Genomic DNA, 22934 nt, shown 5'->3' on the forward strand with positions numbered 1-22934 from the left:
CCTAAGGTCAGATGGAGGGGGAGAGTACCTCTCAAATGAGTTTGCAAGGTTTCTGTAGGAGCATGGCATAAAGCAGCAATACTCATGCAGTCATATCCCACAACAAAATGGACTTATAGAAAGGAAAATCAGGCATATTGGAGAGGTATCTCGGGCCATGCTAAATGAAAAAGACCTACCAGATTATTATTGGGCTGAAGCAGTTGCTACAGTAGTTTACATAATGAATAGGACTCCCACTGTAGCAATACATGACATGACGCCAGAGGAGATGTATACTGGTAGGAAACCAGATATTTCTCATTTGAAAATTTTTGGTTGCATTGCCTATGTTCATGTGCCAGATGAGTTGAGGTCCAAGTTGGATCCAAAAGCTGAGAAGTGCATCTTTATTGGTTATTCTCTGCAGCAGAAAGGGTATAGATGCTATAACCCTTCTACTTGTAAGTTTACAGTGAGTAGAGATGTTGTTTTTGATGAGATGGGTAGCTAGTATAAACCAGTAAATGTGATTGATGATGTAGATGCACAAAATGGTAATGTTTTATAGAATTTACAGCAGCAATCACAAAATATTAGTGGACTTGAAGTGTCCTCTAGCAGTGGTTCACATACTTCACCATGGACAGGCAGATTGAGATCAAGAGAATCTCCTCAAAGCAATGCAGATAGTGGTATGCACGTATCATGAAAAGGAAAAGAGAAGGTAGATCAGCCCATGTTTGATGTGAATGCAGGTCACTCTTATGTGGATGTTGAATCCAGTGGCTCAAAAGAGCATTGATGATGAGTTGGATATTCCTTCTATTGTTACACCTAGAGTAAGGAAGACTAGGGATGTTTTGAGAGCACCTAGAAGTGAGCCTATTTTGCGAAGGTCTACTAGAGCTAGGTATCCTGTGGATAGGCTGAAATATGATGGATTTACAGCCATTCATTATGCCTATATGGTCAAAGTGATACAAGAACCAGAACCCACTTCTTTTGAGCAAGCCATGGGAAAAGAAAAATGGGAGAAAGCCATGGATGAAGAAATGGATGCCTTGGAAGCAAATGCTACATGGGAATTGGTGCCCTTGCCTAAAGACAAGAATGCAATTGGCTATTAGTGGGTTTATAAGGTGAAGCACAATGCAAATGGTTCTGTGAACAGATACAAGGCAAGATTAGTTGTCAAGGGGTATGCATAGACATATGGCATTGATTATGAAGAGACATTTAGCCTGGTTGCAAGGATGGCAACCATAAGAGCAGTCATTGCTATGGCTGCATCAAAGGGATGGCCTTTACATCAGATGGATGTAAAGAATGTCTTCTTGCATGGTGATTTGCAAGAAGAGGTCTTTATGGAGCACCCACTAGGTTATGTTCATGCTGTTCATCTTGAGTTTGTTTGCAGGTTGAAGAAAGCCTTGTATGGCTTGAAGCAAGCACCTAGAGCATGGTCTGACAAGATAGGATAGTATTTTATCACTATTGGCTTTCAGATATCCAAGGCAGATTTCTCACTTTATGTGAGAAAAACAGAGAAAGGTATTATGCTGCATGTCATTTATGTTGATGATTTAATATCACAAGTGATAGTGATGAAGATATCCTTCATGTGAAAATGCTATTGAAGCAGAAGTTTGAGACGAAGGATTTGGGAGAGTTGTGTTATTTCTTGGGTATTAAGGTGATTAGATCACCAAGTGGGATACGGCTCTTGCAGAGGTAGTATGGATTGGACATGTTGTCCAAATATGGGATGACAGGCTGTAAGTCTATTTCAGCTCCTTTGGAGCAGAATGTGAAGCTGAGCGCAGATGCAGGTGAGCTTTTGGAAGACCCTACTATGTATAGACGCATAGTAGGAAGTTTGATTTATATGACTATTACCAGGCCAGATTTGAGCTATGTTGTTGGATTGGTAAGTCAGTTTATGCAAGCTCCAAGGAAACCACATTTGGATGCAGCCACATGCATACTCAGGTATGTGAAGTCCACATTGTAGTATGGACTATTTTATGAGGCTGGGGTTCAGATACAGTTGCATGGATACACTGATGCTGATTGAGCTGGTAGTATTTCTGATAGACGATCTACGAGTGGATATGTGTTCTCTTTTGGGAGTGCTGCAGTAACTTGGAGCAGTAAGAAACAGCCTACAGTTGCCTTGTCAAGCACAGAGGCTGAGTACAAGGGTGCAGCAATGGCTGCATGTGAGGTAGCTTGGTTGCATAAGCTACTTTATGATATGCATCAGTCTACAGATGGGCCAGTTGTCATTTATTGTGACAACATGTGCAGTATACACTTGGCAAATAACCCAGTCTATCATGCTAGAACAAAGCACATTGAGGTACATTATCACTATGTGCGGGAGAAGGTTTTACTAGGTCTTATTGATCTAGTTTATGTCAGCACAGAGGATCAGGTAGTTGACATATTCACGAAGGCATTGGGCGCAGAGAAGCTGCACAAGTTCAGAAACCTACTTGGTGTATAGGAATTGGGATTGAGCTCGAGGGGGAGTGTTGAGATATCGAGCTCCACTCGTGATATGCCAAGGTGACTGTTGCGCATTAATGTCACCGACTTGTTAGCTGCAGATGCGGTTGGTACACCACCCATGAATAATAGCTGGATGATAGCTATCCTTATGTACTCTAGTTCGTGGCTCAGTTAGTATGCCACCTTAGTTAGCTGAGTTTGGTTTGAGACCCACATATAGGGTTCTTCTATATCTTTGTACTAGTGTTCTTTTGGCTTTCACAACTAAGAAGAGGAAAACTGTTTTCAGCCTCCACCTTTGTGTGTATTCCCCCATTGTGTATGTGAGAAAGCCGCAAGTGAGACTACTTCCCTCTCTCCCACTATCTTCACAGTCTATGGATCGAGTTGGCAGTTAATTACTAGCCACCACATAGTGGCCCATAGTGAATCCCCTACTAGTTACCACCATCGAGCTTGCATGTATGATCACTACGAGTGCAATAAATTACCAGTCACCAGGCTCGCATGTTTAGTAGAGTACTGGAGTGCATCATAATGAGTGATTAGAGGTGATTAGAGTTCATGATTTACTTTTGTGGTAATTATAGCCTGATGGTGGTGGCTCTCATCCGCCACATCTGTCGTGGCTAAGATTCCATCGAGCTGGCAGTTAATTTACTAGCCACCATAGTGGCTTGCTCACCCACCACCAAGCTTAAGCATGCATGATCACTATGAGTGTAGTAAAAATTACCAGTCACCGAGCTTGCATGCTCAGTAGAGTACTAGAGTGCCTAGTAATGAGTGATTAGAGTTGATTAGGCTTCATGATTTGCTTTTGTGGGAATTATTGCCTCATGGTGGTGGCTCTCATCAGCCACATCTATCGTGGCTAAGATTCCATTGGGATGGTAGCTAATTACCAGCCACCGCAGTGGCCACAACTAGGCTTAAGCATGCATGATCACTATGAGTGCAGTAAAAATTACATGTCACTAGGCTTGCATACTCAGTAGAGTACTAGAGTAACTAGAAATGAGTGATTAATGATACTATTTCCGTTATGGAATGGAAATCATTTGGAAAGATGGCTAACCTACCTCGGACATGATAGAAAGCGACCATCTCCGGTGTTTCACAGAGATGATGCGAAAATGCCTGCTAGAGTTCCACGAATCCGTCAGCATGTATTTGATATTTTAAGTGCACTAGTTTGCACTATTCATTACATGCACCAACACAATGTCTTGCATAATGATTTGCATGTGCAAAACATTATGCTACACATCTTGGAGTCATCCGAGGAGGTGTATCTGGGCATTTGTGATTGGGGAATGATGACCCCATGTAGCACTAGAAAGCACTATACCGCATTACTCAGTGACAGCCCCAACACTGTGCGAAGCTCCATTGCTAGGTTTCGTCATGTTGCTCTAGAGTGCCTTTGCACCAATCCCCCACCTTTCGATGTTGCACAAGATGTGTACACCATGTCTCATCACATCCTGAAAATCTTGGACATTTGTGGACCATCGCCAAGTACAAGGCCCGCTGAAGCTCTAATTGGGCGTTTACGATGATTTGCGGTTCAGGGAAAGTCAATCGAACTGAATAGACGTCCAAGTATTGTAGATTTTTGTGGGATTTTTGACATTGCTCCAAGATGTGGTATACAACTCAATCCAAACCAAGGACTTAGACCAGCCAATGACTGAGTCTTTCTTGGATGCCAAGATGTAACATGAGTGACCGATCATGGAACTTATAACATTTTTAGTTTTATATATCATCCAAGTTTGGATCCACTCCATTGTTCGAACAATTTGTATATTTACAGTGACATGATAAATGATGCGATAAGTAATGTTTAAATGTTGTTTGTATAAGTAAATGATGTGATAAAAATGATGATCCAATTGTCAAATATGATAAATGATGCAATAATTAATATTTAAATATTATTTGTATAATTGAATGTTGCGATAAAAATGATGGTCCAATTAAATTTAATATTATTTAATTGTTTAATATTGTTTAAATATTTAATATTATTTGTGGTTACAAATTAATTTTATCTTGTTGTCATTTTTTAGGCTAAGTATGAGCATGGAGGGAGAGAACTTAGAGAACATTCTCCCATAAGATCCTCCCCAACCAGAGCAACCTCCAGTCCAAGAGGGCCCACAAGGTGCTTTTGTGCCTCAAGAGGTTGATTTAGCAAACCAGCTAAATCACGCCGAGGCTCAGGCTATCTTACAAGTCAAAGAGAGATGCTGGGCAAAGAGGGACTAGGTATTTTTACTGCTGGTCTAGTGGATGACGATACCATGCAAGGTGACCCAGTCTCTCTTCGACAAGTACAGAGACTATGCCCATCAGAGTTCGTAAGAAACACCTTGTTTCTTCGTTTAGGAAGTGCTAGGACTAAATATGCACAACCCAAGTTGTCAGACTTGTGGCATAAAACCCTAGCCCACATCCTTCTCTAATGATTCATAGAGTTGGAAGGAAGCATTCCCAATAACCAGCAAATACCCATGTATTTCATCCAATAGGTGTATGTTTATGATGTCTTACATCGACGCGTGGATTGGAATGACAAGCATCACTTGTCAGGAATAGGAAAGGGAAGTCCTGCAGAGCGCAAGCAAGCAAGGATAGAGAGCAGAGAGCCTGTGTCTCAGAGACCTCGTGTACTAACTCCCTAGGCACATAGTGATCTTGTTGACTTGGGTTCCACAATAGAGTCTATAGACCAGTATTCGTACCACTTAGCGATGGAGGGCTGATGATGCCTCGGTCAAATAGATCGAGACATAAACTCATGTGACACAAAGTGGGAGGGTCCTCCTATAGATGCCAGGGTCACGTACATCAAGAATGCATGGCGAGGTTACAAAGGCAAAGGAGTTGCCTTAACCTTTCTTCCATCAATGCACCCACGTCCCCAAGCACAGCCACAACCACAAGCATCAATGCACCCATGCCCCCAGTCAGATGCTGCATTACATCCACCACAACCACAAGCAACAATGCACCCACATCCTAAGTCATATGTCGCATTCCACCCAACGCAGCCGCAAGCACTAGTGTAGCCATGCCACACGTATGCACCAGTGTATCCACCACAACATGTCGAACCCCGTATCCCTTTTTTCCAAGATCTTTCATACCTAGAAGTTCCTCCTCCTTTTTCACATCTCCCACCACATGCACGATCACATTTCACCACATCTTTTGTGCCTCCATTTGTGCCTCCTACCGCACATGCAAACCAGTTTTCATCCCTCGTATTTTTGCCTGCACCACAAATGCACAATCTATCTGCACAAGCAGATACATTCCCATCTCCTTCATTCTTGCCTGCACAAGCACCACGCACATGACTATGTAGTACTTAGCACTAGCGTTTTACATTCTACATTGGTGTGGATGCTATTAGGTTTCATGATTTACTTTTGTGGAAATTACTACCCAGTGGTGGTGGCTCTCATTAGCCACGTCTGTCGTGGCTAAGATTCCATCGAGCAGGTAGTTAATTACCAACCACTACAATGGCCTGCTCACCCACCATCGGGTGTCTACTTCATGATTACCAGCTCATCTAGGGTGGCGCCTAAGATTCGACCACGGTGGCCTACAATTAATATGGATGGAGCCCTAGGCTACAACCACCATAGTGGTTCAAACTTTATAATAGAGTGCATGGTAATGAGTGATTAGAGGTGATTAGGCTTCATGAATTACTTTTGTGGTAATTACTACCCGGTGGTGATGGCTCTTATCAGCCAAGTCTATTGTGGCTAAGATTCCACTAGGCTAGCAGTTGATTACCAACCACCACAATGACCTACTCACCCACCACCGGGCGTCTACTTCATGATTACCAAACCGTTTAGGATGGCGCCTAAGATTCCACCGTGGTGGCTTGCAATTAATATGGATGGAACCCCAGGCCACCATGGTGGCTGAAACTTTATAATATATAAGATTTGTGGCATTTGGCATTTTACGATGTTGCTCTGATTTGCCCCTTCTCTGCTACTTTGCTCCACATGCTCTGCTACTTTGCTCCACACCCCTCCTCTAGCTCTATTACTCTACTCCACACCCCTTCTCTAGCTCTTTTCTGCCCCTGCTCTACTTTGCTCCATGTTCCCTCCTCCAACTCTCATCACTCATTTGCTCCCCTGCTCATCTGCTACTCACCCACTTATCTTCACCGTGCCTACTACCATCCCCCCTCGATGCACTGTGATCCCAATGTTATCTGCCTTCTCATATAAGGTGATTGTGTTGCACTCACGTGGAATAGAAATAATGGCACTAGTGGAGAATCTTCATTCCCACAGTCGATTCCCCCCATATCTGCATGTCCCGCCTTAGATGACATGCTCACCTCTGGCCTCTTTATGGCTGTGATGTATGGGTTCCCCTAGACGTCGATAAAGGCCTCAGTATTTTCATAGCAGAGTACTCTTGACTTGTTGGGGGGGCTGTAATTTGAGTCCTAGAAATGTGATGGTCTTCAGCCTCTCCTCCTTTGGCTCTCTAAAAAAATTTAAGCTAAGTTGTACAAATTCCCTCTTGCTCAGATAAGTCTCATAACCACTTAGCAATGGCTAGATGTAATCTTTTGGCCTCTAAGGCTCTCAATGATCTTTCGGCTCACTCGATGTAATGTTTTGGTCTCTAAGGCTCTTAGTATTACAATTATTGCTAAGTTTTATTACATTTATGTAATCTCTTTTTGTTCAATTTGAGGCTCTCAGTATGCACTGTTGTTAACTTTTATATTTGAATGGTTATGGTCACTAGCTGTAATCTTTTGGCCTTTAAGGCTCTTAGCAATTGTTGAGTTTTTATAAATGTAAGATCCTTTGTTCAATTTTTACTCAGTATAAGTTGTTAATTTTTATATAACCTATTATTGGATGTAGATGTACATTGTAATATCTTTTGCTCAATTTTCACTCAATGAATTGTAGTTGATTATCTGGATGGCACCACCGGGCCTCTAGTCACTGCAATGGCTCAAAATACTTTTTGACCTCATTTATATTTACTGTAACAAGGCCTAAAATACCAATAAAGTAGGACTACAATTTCCTTGGTTTAGGACCAAAATAGTGCTAAAATAGCTCCAATGACCCACTGTTGTGGTTGCATGGAGGATGTGCTAAAGAAGACCATTCACTTCTTTTTTTATATACGAGAGGAACTGTGAAGTTCTGGCAGATTCAAGCAGCAATAGAGCAACTAAAAGGACATGATGTATCTTTCTCAAGGGCGATCTCCACAAGAGCATGATAACCAACCTAAAGAATTGCATGGATGGAAAATACCAATTGTCATCTCAGTCTGTTGGAGTTGCAATGCACTTGATGGCATCTACCCTCAAAGGGATTTTTGAGCAATATGATAAGAAGATGTCTCAGAAGGTGGCTTTTTTACAAGAGAAAGCCACCGATGCAGCAAAGGCAATGCAACTTGAGAAAAACAAGGAGGGTGCAGAAGCCAAGGTAGAGGAGGCACAAGCAAGGGCCTTGCAGCAAGCACAAGAGCAAGTTGAGGCCGTTGCAAAAATGGTCGACATGGAAAGGCATAGAAGAGAAGAAGCAGAGAAGTGCATCAAGAGCTCCAAGATGGGCTTGAAGAAGTGAGAAGTGATGGAGACATCGCGGACAAGGAGCTAGTAATGATGCAAGAGGAGCTTGATGATGAGAGATCCAAAAAGGAGAGTCTTTACAAACGGCTCTGCAACATGCAGAACACATTGAACATTGAAAAAGACCAGATGATGGAGGAGATGAAAAGGGAGAATGCAAAAACCAAAAAGGTGATGCAAGAACTGCAGGAGAGCTTTAAGGCCAGGAAGGATGGGGTAGAGAGTAGTCGGGGTAGAGAAGACAATGAGGCAACTCTCCAGGCCTAGAAGGATGCAGAGAGCATCCATGGTGGAGCAAGTTGCAGTAGCCACAGTGAGGGTTGTTTTTTCAAAACACTGTTGGAAGTTCAAGGAGTAAGCTACAAGACCTTGCAACAAGATTATGATAGGGTTGTGCATGAGCTTGCCATGGCTTTCAACAATTTTGAAAAGTAGTCCATCATTCTGAGAGATTTCCAAACTAGAGTGAAAGTCTTGGAAATGGCCCATGTTGATGTTTTTAAGCAATTTAAGCAGCTTCAGTTGACAAATGTTGAGGGATTTAGATAAAGCTATTGCACAGAGTGAGCAAAGAGTGGAGGAGATGAAGGAGAACATCAGCAGCCTTAGGATGAGGGAGGAAGGAATCAAGAAGCAATTTCATCGTGTACAAAGCAAGGCTGTAGTATTGATAGCCACAATAGTTAAATCGGATGCCTGTCTTGCTATCCAACAAGGTCCAAAATGCATGGTCTACCATATCCCCATCATCGATGATGGCATGATTCCATGGCCTACGTGCTACCACCTTGTGCACGTTTTTTGCTTTGGGGTATTGGTGCATGCAAGATTGCTATGTAGAGAATGCCATTTACCATTGCCTAGGTCATGGATAGATCAAATGTGCCTACGTGTTACAGCTATCTACGACCAGAAAGTAGATGCTGCAGCTCAATTTGCCATAGACAAGGAGCTCAAATTGAAGAAGGCCAAGACCGAGCTTGACTGCGAGGAAAAGGATCTTGAAAAGAGGAACCGGCCCCCTTCAAGAAATAATTGCAGCCTCTCTTAGATGTTTTTTTGTACCAAAAATCTTCGACTACTACATCCCACTTCTCATAGGTTGTTCCCAAATTATCCTTAAATGCTTCCTCAACCTTGTGCTTAGCTGTAAGCCATGTTATAGTATCATGGGCATCATTGAGTTTTTCTTGAGGGCATGTTAATTGGTGTTTAAGCGGAGCTTGCTTAATAACACCATCGCATCCATTATGTTCACCCTTACCATGGCTAGACCCAAAGAAATTCCACATCATGTCTCGACCGGTCAAGGATTTGAACCTTGAGACAAAGTAGAATCCACATGCTAATTTAAATTGAGAGGCGGCACCATCTGACCACACCCAATGTTGTTTTATATTTTCTACATGGGATTTTCCTTTTTCATCCATTCCCAATGCAGTAGAAAAGCATGCTGCACAAATAAGGTGTCATGTTTCCTATCACCTGAAATGTATAAATTGTATGTGCATTGCATTCACCTGGACTCTTGTGAGTCAGCAAGTAGATTGGCATCATGCATAGAAGAATCAAGCATATGACTGTATGTGATATGCACAAGAATTGTTATTTGCTTGTTGTACCAGTGAGCACTTTGTATCTCATCTTGTTCTTGAAATGAATAAGTTTCAGCAAAATCTATGATAGAGACAATAGTGTCATGGGGAAAATTGGCAAGGCACATCCTAACATGCTTATCCTACTAGCTGGTCTTGAAATTATGAAGCACATATTTTGGGATGGATTGAACCACATGACTTATACGCTCGCTTGGTAGAGTGCTCTTATATGATAGTAGCCATCTCTTTTTATCGCATCCTTCAACATTGACATTTTAAAATCTCCTCCATTTTAGAGCAACATGGTTGTATTTGCTCATTTCATTTGGACAAACATGAAATGTCTTCTTCTTCAGCTTCAGACTGCAATGCTTGCATGTGCCATGAATGCATTCAATGTGGTGCCACTCACGGTCTCCCTTTGGACAAACCACTGGCTCCCACATAGGCCTTAGGCTACAAAACTTGCTCTCCCTTGCAATACATGATGAGGATCTAGGTGGCTTGCAAACTGTGCATTCATCAAAGAGACATGGGCATCGATCTACTCCAACACGACTAGATCTCAAGTCAATCATAGCCTACTGGGCTAGGTCAAAGTCTATGTGTGTTTTGCAATAACAAACATTTTTGTCTTTGAGTTTCCTGATGTACCAGGCCTTACAATGCTCAAAGCTCCTCTGCCCAATTGAAATGTCTGGATTCTGATCCATAAACTTGAGATACAACTCCGTCTACTGACCCAACATGTAGGAATAATGAAATAGTGAGCCCTCTTTTAAATGGCAGTGAGCCACCTTTTTGCACTACTAAAACAAGACAACAAAGCTTAATTAAAGTATGTAATGAAGCAAAATAATTTTCAACCACCGCGCTGGTTTAGGATAGTCATAATTTCAACTATCGGGCTAGTTTAGGACAGTCATAATTTCACTCACTGGGCTGGTTTAGGACACATTTAGGATAGTCAACCACCAGGCTGGTTTAGGACATATTTCGAACAGTCACAATTTCAACCACCGGGATGGTTGACATTGTCACAATTTTAACCACCGGGCTGGTTTAGCCTGACAGTCTCAACTTCACATATTCTAGCGATTGAGCTAAAGCAGCCTATGGTTGCATGATGTTCCAACCATCTGACTGGTTTAGGACAATCACATTTAGTCCAAGCCTGGTTTAAGAAATGAAACATGTAAACTATCCCAAAGCTTAATCACAAACAACCACTGGGCGTGTTTAGGCACCACTGACCTACATTGTATCTAGCACCACTGACCTGCATTGTATCTAGCATGTGTATGATGTGCTCCTCAAACACCTTGTGTCCCGTCCGCTTTTTACAGATGTCTTTCTATTTGGAGAAACTCTCGTATTTTTGTGCCAAAACTTCGTCACTATAGCAATGACTTCCGCACTTAGGTTGTCTCTCCTTTTCTTGTGTTCTGTTGATGCCTACTGACTTCTCCAATCGAGACGATCATGCATTGCTTTTGCTCTACATTTAACCGTTGGAGCCATGTTGGTCCTTTTGATTGACAACATATTCGACATTGTGCGGCCAAGCCGTTTCTCCTTCGTTTTAGGGAACACCAATGTATGCAAGATACCTATATACATAAAATTCTTTAAACCTCACCAAAAATGGCTACACCTAAGCAAACAATGACCCTCCAAGATACTTTTGAACTACATTCCTAGCATTGTTGTAGAGACTTTTGATTGGGATTTGGAGATAACAAAGTACATAGAAGTTAAGAAAGTTGGAAGCACAACTTACAATTCAACATCCAAATCGAGTAGTGCCAAAGCTATTATGCTATTTGACATGATTAACATGATTAATTATGGTTGCTTTGATTTCCTTGCAACACCAACTATGCATCACCAATGCAAGCGAGGTCGATTGCTATAAGACAAATGTGTCGTATTAGATGACTTGCTGGTAGAACAAACACTTCATGGTAGCAAAGACATTGTTGTAGAATTCATGAGGCTCTGTCCGATGACAACAATGACAGAAAAACAAATATGCTCGAAGATTTATAGGATGCATGGCAAGGGGCAAGCACATTTCAATCGACACCATGACACATGCGATGCATGATGAGAAGTTCTACGAGCCGATAAGGGAGTTTAAAGTCTTTCAACCTTGTTCGCTAACACCTTTTCTAATGCTAATGCTTGCACTTCTTGTAAGAATCTCATCTTTGTGAAACAACTACAAGTAGCAAATTCCATTGCATCTACCATGCTCGCAAGCGCATGCGATCTCATTGGCCATCAATCCCAGACACAAGTGATAAAAATTTGTTGCAAATGTGCGAAGTGTCTAAATGTAGCAAACTACCGGATCTATTTGTAGGCTCAATACTCCAATTCAATAGTTCTACCAAGAACATCTCGAAGCTAAACGTAGTCATAGCATGCCTTGTGTCCATAAGGACACCATTTGCACAAATTATGGAGCTAAACTACGAGGGACAATATGGTCTATGAGGACACATAATAAATGTGATAGCGAGCAAGGAGAGAGCACAGCAAGTGTTACCACATTTCTTGAGCGATGACGCATGCTTGCTGATGGGCATTATATGCAAATTAGAATACAAACACTGTTACACATGAGTGGTTTGGTGCGGCCCTTACTAACAATGAAGGCTTTTCAAGAACTCATCTCAACACATCTACATGTGCAGAGCAAGGTAGTCTTCAACCATGATTGGGTTAATCATATTAACTCGATGCAAGCAAATACAAGACAATGAAAGGGAGGCAAGCCAAAGCAAAGAATTATATGGTTTGTGCACTTTAACTGGCATAAAGGCCAAACACGATTCTACCATGAGAACTACCTTCTTTATGTATCTCGAAAACGCAATCATAGCAATAGGTAAAATGTGGGTAGATGCATATCATGAACACAAAGTGACCATCAAAGCAAATAGAGACAAATTCACCAAGACAATACTCCCAACGACCAGCAACAGCCACTCATCCAAAGCAACCAAGTCATTTGCGACCAACCACTATAGCTAACGACATCGGAGCAGGCATAATGCAACCCAGAAGCAGTGTTCAACAAAAACCAAGGTTTTATGTCAGGGGAATTGGTAAATTAAAAAAAAAATCTTAAAATTTTGGGAGGGAAGGTTTTTAAATTTGTAATTTTGAGGCCATTTTAGTTATACTTTGGTGAAAAACCTGCAAAATCTAGAAAAAAGACCTTGTAAATTTTGAAGTTGAAGGTTTTTGTATTGGTTACCAAAAATGTTTTTTGGTGAACACTACCCAAAAGCCAACCAATGCTGTTTGCACAATACATACAAGCTAATGCCAAACAAGGATTATCGTGACATAATCACGACTCTTCCATAGCGATATCATGCTACAAAAGATATTGCAACCCATGAAAGCCATTCATCTCTTCCTTACAGGAGGCACTGACATTGGCAAAACATTCACCTTGCAAACCATAGTCCATGGCTTGCCCCACCTCCACACAAGAACAACAAAATCTGACACCGACTTGCCAAGAGCATTGTTGATGGCATATATAGGCAGGGCCGCATTTCATGTAGGCGGAACAACTATCCACTTAGCCCTACACTTCCCCTTGTGACTCATCCCGCAAAAAACCTCACATGAGAAAACCCCGATAATCTCAGTGCACAATATAAAAACCTACGACTAGTCGTGTTTGACGAAGCATCTCTAATCGAACAAAGCTTACTGAACCTAATTGATGTGAGACTCCAACCAATTAAGCACAATCATTTAAAACCATTCGTTGATACTCTGCGGTGATCTATGCCAAGTAAGCCCAGTTAGAGATGCTTGGATATTCAAAAAATGCAAGACTTCCATGAGTCTATTCTAATTGTCATATTGGGAAGAGAAGATTCGATGCTATGAACTAAGAATAATAAATGCGATAAAAAAAGATAAAAAATACATAGAAATGCTAAATAGAATCAGAACCGCATGCCATGATGATAGTGACTTGCAGTGCCTAAATGACACTTCCCTTCGTTAGCCACTAACTACCACTGATATTCCTCATTTTTTCTACACAAACGCATAAAAAGAGAAGCACAATCAACATGTGTTCGACAGCTTGCCTAGCACTGTCCACATTCTGCATGCAATTGACAAAAAAAGCAAAACATGTAGCAAACAAATCAAATCTCCAGCAAACCCCTAAGCAACAACTGGCTTGCATGCATCTTTGTCATTGAAACAAGGCATGATAGTCGAGATTTGTAGTGGGGACATAGACATACCCGACGAACTAGTCAACGGCACTAATGGCACATTCCAAGATGTCAGCACATGTGGCCAGTAAACAATTGTATGCGTGGACTTCCATAACGATAGCATTGGCTTTAAGGCACGAGATGAAAATCATCGCCTATAGATATAATAACGACACAATCTTGCACAGATGGACACCAATACAACAAATCACAAAAGAATTCCAAGTTCAACTTGGCAAGAATTCGCGAAACATGATCAAAAGGAAGCAGTTCCCAATGCAACTGCGGACGGCCAATGCAAGAACAATACATAGATAACAAGGATTCACAATGGCAAGCATCGCTTTCAACCTGCAAAACATACAAACTCTCATTTGGTGTACACGGCTCTCTCACATCTCATCCACGGAAAACCTTTTCTTGCTTAGCAAACAAGAAAGGAAACATATCAAAGTTGACGCTGACATTCTACAAGAAACAGCACGCTTGCAAATACAAAATGAAACTGTTTGTAGTGGGATTTGTCAACATAAACAACATCCACATAGTGATCTCATCACTCAACATAGTGTCGCTGAATATGCATTTGCAGGACATACTCAGCGACATAAGTATCATGCCTGGTGACATCTTGCATCTCCAACAAATAAAACAACATCCAACAGCCAATTCCAATTTAGTCGGCTTTGACCAGATATGCCGATATAGAGGGCACGGCCTCTCGCTACTATACAAGAAGTCATAAACTTTGATTACGCACATGACAAGCATCTTGACTGATGTGGAGATAATAAATGCAACTTTCCGCAATGAGACACACAATGAGTTGCACATAATAGTAGCTTACAAATCACTGAAGGCAAGCATCCATCGCTTCATCGAAAGCCTGGAAGACACCCTAGCAACAATAGATGCCAATAGCCTAATCATTAGATTTGCATCATCAACATCAACTTGTTGAAATCAGCGCGTGTGTCAAGCATTTTGATGAACACACTTTTTAAAAAACCGTGCACTCAAATAATCAAGCAGCCAACAACAATTTACTAATCAACCCTAGACCACATTTCAACCAACATCAGTGAGACGAAGCATCACTATCAGGCACGAACCATTGTTACTGGTCCGACAACTCCTGCACATACATTCTCCAACCAAAGAAGGGACTCTAAACCAACAAATAGCAACAATCAATCGCTACCCCTCCCCCCCATCCCCCCCCACACCCTGCATTCGCATGCGTTGTACCAAAGGAACACAACCCAATGTAATCACACATCTCCTAGGATCCTCTATCAACTTCGGTAGAACTTCCACTAATGCTCAAAAAAACGTGCAAACCTAGTGTGTACATTCTCTTGCAATGGAAAGCCTTCTTGCAAATAATGTGCTAGCCCTAATGGCAGCTTCTCTGCAGCTACACATCTCTCCAACTTTGGCATGATTAGTGAAATTTTCACCTTGTTTGAACTTGATAGAGTTAATCAGCAATAGTTGGAAGGTTGGAAGAAGCGAAGGTGTTGATTGGAGCACCTTGCTGCCATGCGTTAATTGACATATGCACCTTGGTGTCAATTGAGGCTTGTGGGTGAGTTATAAGAAGCATTCCAATGTAGTGTTGATTTTGGGAAATCAGATAACTTTTGATAAGAGCCACCATCTTTGCATTGACTGCAAATTCGAAGGGCTAATTTTTGTTTGCATGCATTTTAATAGTGCACATGCTACCAAGAAAATATCATCGGGTGTTGCTTTCGCCGCAAATATAAATGGTGAAAGACTGCTGGCAACAACTGTTCCAAATGTAGCAACGCAACTAGTGCTTGAAGTTGCAACTTGAAAATGGGAGGTGCCAAACAGAGCACTGATGGTGCATAAACGCATTCTGTGGATTACCTTGTGTGAATAAAGCTACATCGCCTCCAGTCGCAGATATGTCGATTCGTGGGCACGGATCATAAGTGTGTGTGTTTCAGTGTGGAGGAATGTTCACCAAAAACCGAGGTTTTATGTCAGCGGAATTGTTAAACTTTTAAAAAAACCTTATAATTTTGGGAAAGAAGGTTTGTGAATTTGTAATTTTGAGGCAATTTTAGTTATATTTAGGTGAAAAACCTGCAAAATCTTGAAAAAAACATTGTAAATTTTGAAGTTGAAGGTTTTTGAATTGGTTAGCAAAAATGTTAGGTGAATGAAGTGAACAAGAGATTGAGGGAACCATAATCTTTGTTCTAACTCACTCCTTCCCACTAGTGCTCTTCTGTGTGGCTCGCGCTCTAGGCTAGGTTCCATCATTCATGTCCACGGTCATCAATATCAATCAATTTCAATCCAGCGAGCGCTGAGGGCATCGTTACTGATGTCCTGAGCACCGTCGTTCCGTGTACCCGATAACCACGACTTGGAAGCAACTGACCAGCGGGACAGAGAGGAAAAACAAAGACAAAAGGTAGAGGGAGAAAGCATTTTCCTATGGTCATGTCCTGCACCTTGTGATGTTAGGCTCTTTCTTTCTTTGATATCGAGCTTCGCACAGCAATATACATATCAGATACGGAGTCCTTGCATGATTGCTGCTGCTGCTGCTGCTTATTAGTAGCCTACTAGCCGTGTCGCACCGGCAGCCAGCAGCAGCATTTTTCTTTTGGCCGCAGCACTTCTGATGAATCACCAGCCCGTCAGCAGCAGCTTGTTGCGTCGGCCAAGCCCCCCCCATCCGATCCGCATGCCCCCCTCCCACCTTTAAAGTTGCTATTCAACTAAGGCTCTCCTACCAAGTAATCTCCGTATATCTTGTATTTGCACAGATCACCCACATAGCTAACGTTTGATACACACATTCGACAAGTAGAAGCTCTTTGTCAGCGGTGTAACAAAAGCAAAAGCTCCCCTCCCTGTATCTTTTCGTTCTTCCAAGTTCCGAAAATTCCTCCACCGATATTATGAACTGCAGCGACTTGCACTACTGCTGTGGGAGGGATAGTCAAACTGCTTTTTTGCTACTTCTTTGATTGCCACTTGGTTGCTCCCTGCCTAGAAACACAAATCTAGTTGCGATTGCATCCGATTGGATCGGCCACCGATTGTAAGGGCAGCTCGCAACCGCCAGACAAATATGCTCAGCCCGTCCGTTGGTTGGTTCTGCTGGATTAGGTGCTCGAATGGATGAACAATCGTACGTACTCCATCCTCATTACGGTTGGTGAAGGAGAGATATCTGTTCTGCGTTTGCCCCTAGGTGCCTTCACTTCCCCAGAGCTCGCACGCTCTGGACCTTACTCGCCAACGTCTCGGTTTCGTAGCTCTCCCACAAGTAATGCTCTTAGAAATATGAGAGGGACAGCAGTTCTTATCCATCCCGCTTCTCTTGTGCCGAATGCTGTACATGTGCGAAACCCTCATCGGTGCGCTGTGGTTCCCATAACCTCCAGAGAAAGAGCCCTCGCCTCACCATCTCTTGCCCAAGATTTAGGTCGCTGTTCATCACAAGGTCTTGCTCTTACGTTGCAAGCGGCGAGCCTCGTATCTGTGCACGTTGACATTGCTTTTCTGTTGGCGAAGACGACCGTTCTTTACGGTTCAAGGAGAGACGATCGAGCCACAGCGTAACTGAGAGCCCTTCCCTCTTCTATAAACTGTGATCTTGCAAGATGCTGGATTTAAACGGCATGCCAGATGCGCAGGAGCAAGCTGCGAGACAAAGAGGGTCAACTCGCGGCGATCCGGATTTGAATGCTGCTTATGATCTGTCTGCAAGGGAGGAGGAGCAGATCGAACTGGGCCACGACGTTGTCAGAAGCTCGGAGCGATTGGCATCATCCGACTGCGAAGAAGACTTGAGCGGGATCGCTCAAGCTCTCTCCAAGCCGCAACAAGCAAAGCGAGCTGTATCCAAAGACTTCTCCGCAGATTATTCCGGAACTTCCATCTCTTCGGTTGTGAACGTTACCACCACAGAAACCTTGTCGCCCGAATGCGAAGCCTCCAGCCAAGACCCTCCTCCCGACCAAGAAGACATGCTCGTGGAAGGCGACGCCTCTTCCAACAACGGCGCAGCTGCAGTCAATCACAGGAGCAGCACGCTCTTGCCGCTCGTGCAAGACTTAGGATACAATCCCTACGTCAAGGCTTTCGGGTACGACGAAACGTCCGAGACCTGTGCTCAAGCAAGAGCATCCAAGGCCATCGTCACAAGACAGTTGCTCCCCATCAAGTCTCCAGAGAGGATTCCTGCCCTCGCTGGCACCATGGACAGAGCTTACACGTCCTATCCCAGGGCTCAATGGACAGGCCTTCCTTTCTGCCTCCAATTAGCGGATACGTCCTTAAGGCAAAAGCCTCTGGAAGCCGTCATGCAACCCTTGAAGAAAAGCAGACGAGGACCTCGTTCCAGAAGTTCCCAATACCGCGGAGTCACCTTTTACAGGCGGACTGGAAGATGGGAGTCTCATATCTGGTAAACTAGTAGCCTATTTTGCTTGCTACCCAGCCTCCGATAAGCTCTGGCCTTCTATGACTTGCTCTTTGTCTCTGTTTTTGCAGGGATTGTGGGAAACAGGTCTATCTTGGTAGTGTTATCTATCGTCCAGATTCTCATCACTTCTTCTAGTTTTTCCTAAGATAAAATGCTTTCTATGACCTTAGGGCGGCAGAGATCTGTCTTTTAATCAAATATTAATTTCTGAACTGTTGGTGCATTGTGCAAAATACAGGGGGATTCGATACAGCTCATGCGGCAGCACGGTATGCTTGTATTTTTCACAGGCGTGCTGTCTCTTCTTAATACGTGCCAATTCTTAGGTTTTTACGGACTGCTTCGACTACTTGTGTGTTCTGGAGGCGGTAGCATGTACACTCTGAGCCCTAACGATCGTGGACTGTGCATCAGGGCTTATGACAGGGCGGCCATTAAGTTCAGAGGTCCGGATGCTGACATCAACTTCAGTCTTTGCGATTACGAGGATGAGATGCAGCAGGTAACTAACTGTCTTTCCAAGTTTCTCTCGGATTCCCTAGCAATCTATCGACACTTGAACGTCCAAAATTGGGCCGCTCGTTGCAGATGGGTTCCCTTACCAAAGAAGAGTTCGTGCACATTCTCCGTCGACAAAGCACAGGTTTCTCACGCGGTAGTTCAAAATTTAGAGGAGTAACCCTCCACAAATGTGGACGCTGGGAAGCTAGAATGGGTCAATTCCTGGGGAAAAAGTATGTACGCCATCCGGTTCGCTCTACTATTAAGGCTTCGTTGAAGCATCTCATTAAAAGTCGAAGGCCGAGATTGATTGTTGCTATATGCGAGGCGCTTTCCTTACTCCTGGATTTTTCCTTCCAGGTACATCTACCTAGGCCTATTCGACAGCGAGGTGGAAGCTGCAAGGTCTCAATCACGCCTCCGAGTCTGCACTAATAAGACATTACAGATAAGAAAGCTGACGGAGATCCCTCTCTGTATGCAGGGCATATGATAGAGCTGCCATCCGTTGCAATGGCAGAGAGGCTGTCACAAATTTCGACCCTAATTCGTACGAAGATGACCTGTTCGCAGAAGCCAACTATGGTTGCAACAGCTTTCATTCATACGTCTCTTTTGTTCTAAAACTTTTTGGAATGTGATTTATTACAAGCAGATATAGTAACATTGGAATTTCTCGCGAGAAGCTCGTCTTAGCAAAATTACTCTCATATGCTATGATTATAAGCAAGGGTTTGTTCTGCAGGTTTTGGACAGAATTTAGAGCTAAGTCTCGGGACACCTCCGATCGAAAGAGCCCTGCATTCTCAAGAGACCAATAATGCCATAGCATTTAAGTCCCACTGCAACTTCCCAAGTTTTGATGAGCAGGAATCGAGGAATGCAAGGCCAAGATCCATATCAGTGAGATCCGAAACACGTGAAGAAACAGTGAGGACGCTCGAATTTCCGGGGGTAATACGAGAAATTTGGCAGGTATTACATTGATCAGTTGTCCTTAAAGCTCCACACAAAGTAGCTCACTACTAAAATGTCCCACTCATTAGCACACGCTTTCCTCCAGGTTGAAGGAAGTAGTGAGAAACAGGAGCATATTGGAGCTTTGCATCCACGGCAATTGCATGCATCGTCTCTTTCGAGCATACAAAATGCTTTATTCAATGGTTTGCCAAGAGATGTGCCTATTACACGAATGCCTCTTGGACAGACGAGCTTTTCAAATGTGGATAAACGTCAGGGAGAAACCCTGAAATACAACTTCGAGAGACCTGATCCTGGAATATGTGCCAAAGATGAGTTTCGCTTGAGCAGGCCAACGGCATCTGGTTCAAATCTAGCGTACAAGGTTAGATTAAATACGATGCATGAGTGGATTGCAAGTTTTGTAGGTTGATGTCTGTTTAGAAATGGTGGTTGTCTTTCAAGAATTTCACACTATGTCCACATATTAGAAACTAAATCTACAGAGATTCTAGCAGGCATCTGGCGTTACTAATAGAGAAGGATTTCACAAGACCCGAATACTTGGCGATACAATATCATTTGCTCCTGTGAGGAGGGAGGCTCCCTCTGGTTGGACAATGCGAGCTCACCATGCAGAACCAGCGGCTGCAACCAAGTTACTAACTGCAGCATCATCAGGATTCTCACCCTATATCCCGCCTGCTGGTTTTACATTTCCTGATTGGTTGTACAAAAGAGAGGCGGATCAGTCTCTATTGGTCAATAAGCCTGGATCTGTGGTGTCCCTCCCACCTTCACTAGCAGTGACACACCATAAGAGCAGCAGCGCGACTAGAGCTACCCAAGAGCATAATTTTCTCGGTCTTTCCCTGGGTGTGGGCAGTAATCTATGAGGCCCGCGGGATAGGGCAGAGAGTTTCACCTTGAGAGAGAGGGCAAGGACTTTCAATCGTTTGGTGTAATTTAAATGGATTTAATAAATTAAAAAACGGACCTCTAAGGATTTTTTCCATTTAATAAATTAAAAAACGGTCCACTAAGGATTTCCTTAGTGATTACTTAATATTTGAATGGCTACTATAACATTACATTATACTATGCAGAGAAATGAGATATCAAGTGGTTTATTGAAATGAGATATCAAGTCCTTTATTTCTGAAAGTCATTTTACTTCTAACTGGAAAAAAAACCAGGAATTGCAGTAGTGGTGCAAGGCCATTCAAAGGCCATAAAAGTAGAGATTTAAATCATTTAAATAAGGATCCAAATTGATTTTTTTTCCAATGGACATTTAAATTAATAAAAATTCTAGAAAGAAGGCTTTTGGTTGTTTGAGGGGTTGTACTACAACAGGCTTAATCTAAGAAGGCAATAGAAGTAGAGATTTTAGGGATTTAAATAATTTAAAGATAGATTCAAATTGATTTTAAAGCATGGGTTTTCTAAGGTAAATGCTTGGATTCAAATTAATTCTTGAGCAGGAAACCATTAATTCGGACATTTTGTATCTCTTCTTATATGCTTGTGTTAAAAATAAAAGAGCCTTCATCTTGATAAGAGAGTAAAAGGATACTCTTGACCTAAATGCAGAATGTGATTTGATGTGTTTAGAAGGTTTCATTTGTCCTTGAGTTTGTGGAAAAGTTATGTGGGTTGAAACATGAATAGTGAAAGCTCCATTAAGGTGGTCCTTAATTCTTTTTTTGCACTTGTCAATACTAGTATCAATTATTTGAGTCTATTTTCATAGGTTTGAGAAAATCATTCTTGAAAAATACATTGACAATTTTTTAATTGTGGAGATTATTTACATGTGGAAAACCATTCATACATCATACACCACAAGAAATGCATTCATTATTCTAAACATTAGCAAATAGTTATTCCCTTGTAAGACTTTAATTTAATAATTTTTTTGATCATGATTAATCTAAGCTTTGGAATAGAAAAGTCTTTGCATGCATCAAGATTGACATCATCCTTTTCATCCCTCTTTGATGCATCCTATAACATTTTTACTGCATCACATGGAATCAAGCATCACATGGTTCACCCCTCTTTGATACATCCTATAAGGTTTTTACTCCATCACTTGGAATCGAGCATCACATGGAATCAAGCACCAAGCATCGAGAGAAGGTTGGGTGACAATGGAGTTAATATTTTTGAGCTTTTTTAAATATGTATAAAGTTTGACCCAAAAGACATGGAAGACATGGGTATAAAATGCAATTGTTGTAACTTGAGCTGCATAATTGTGAGCCAAAGAAAGTATGCCAGGAGACAAAGGGTATTGCCCACTGATTGAGCAAGGCAACTCTAGCTTGAAGACACGACTATGCCTTTCAGTGGAAAGGCGAATCATGCCAGCCTTCTTAGTGACAATGAGGTGTGTAGAGGAGGATTGAATCGTGACACTTGCAGAAAGTGAAGGGTGTAGATCCGAATCTAGAGTTAGTTACGTAGATGTTTACAAACATACAAAGGCACCTTATGCCCCCTTGCCACCCTTGAATTTCTCTCTTCTTTTAGTGGAAGGTGAATCATGCCAGCCTTCTTGGTGACAAAGTAAGGTGTGTAGAGGAGGATTGAATTGCGACACTTGTAGAAAGTGATGGGCCTACCCGAATCTAGAGTTAGTCACGTTGATGTTGACAAGCATACAATGACACCTTATGACCTTATGCCGCCTTGCCTTCCTTAAATTTATCTCTTCTTTATTCCATGGGAAAATACTCACTTGGACCAGAACTCCAGCAAGCAGAGTTCTGCTCTTAGAGGTCACAGCGGCTCCTCAACGGCCTCTCGACCTAACAGTGGCTCCTCTACCAACAACCAGCAAAGAAGACCGGCATCTATTCCAAAGCTTCTGGCAAGCAGTCTCAACGGCGCCTCCCAGACTTGCAGACAAGGATGACTCCAAGCTACAAAGGCTCCTGAGGCGCAGCCCAACAAACAACGGCCAACCACGAACTCTAGCTCTAACGGCGACAGCTCCT

At 42.5% G+C, this 22934-nt stretch overlaps 1 protein-coding gene across 1 annotated transcript; it reads left to right on the plus strand.

Annotated features, from left to right (window-relative positions):
- The first annotated feature begins 16759 nt into the window (after nucleotides 1-16759).
- Nucleotides 16760-21021, plus strand: LOC147903265 (uncharacterized). Its single transcript, XM_087373026.1, has 10 exons — nucleotides 16760-18453; nucleotides 18540-18565; nucleotides 18710-18740; nucleotides 18886-18973; nucleotides 19060-19205; nucleotides 19333-19377; nucleotides 19457-19557; nucleotides 19718-19947; nucleotides 20036-20317; nucleotides 20451-21021. Exons 1-10 carry the CDS (start codon nucleotides 17648-17650, stop codon nucleotides 20826-20828), a joined length of 2133 nt encoding a protein of 710 aa, XP_087229152.1. The 5' UTR covers nucleotides 16760-17647; the 3' UTR covers nucleotides 20829-21021.
- The last annotated feature ends 1913 nt before the right edge of the window (nucleotides 21022-22934 follow it).

This window comes from Dipteris shenzhenensis, chromosome 3 (assembly GCF_047967505.1).
Source record: "Dipteris shenzhenensis isolate YYH24624 ecotype China chromosome 3, Dip_SZ_1.0, whole genome shotgun sequence".
In the NCBI taxonomy this organism is placed as follows: domain Eukaryota; kingdom Viridiplantae; phylum Streptophyta; class Polypodiopsida; order Gleicheniales; family Dipteridaceae; genus Dipteris; species Dipteris shenzhenensis.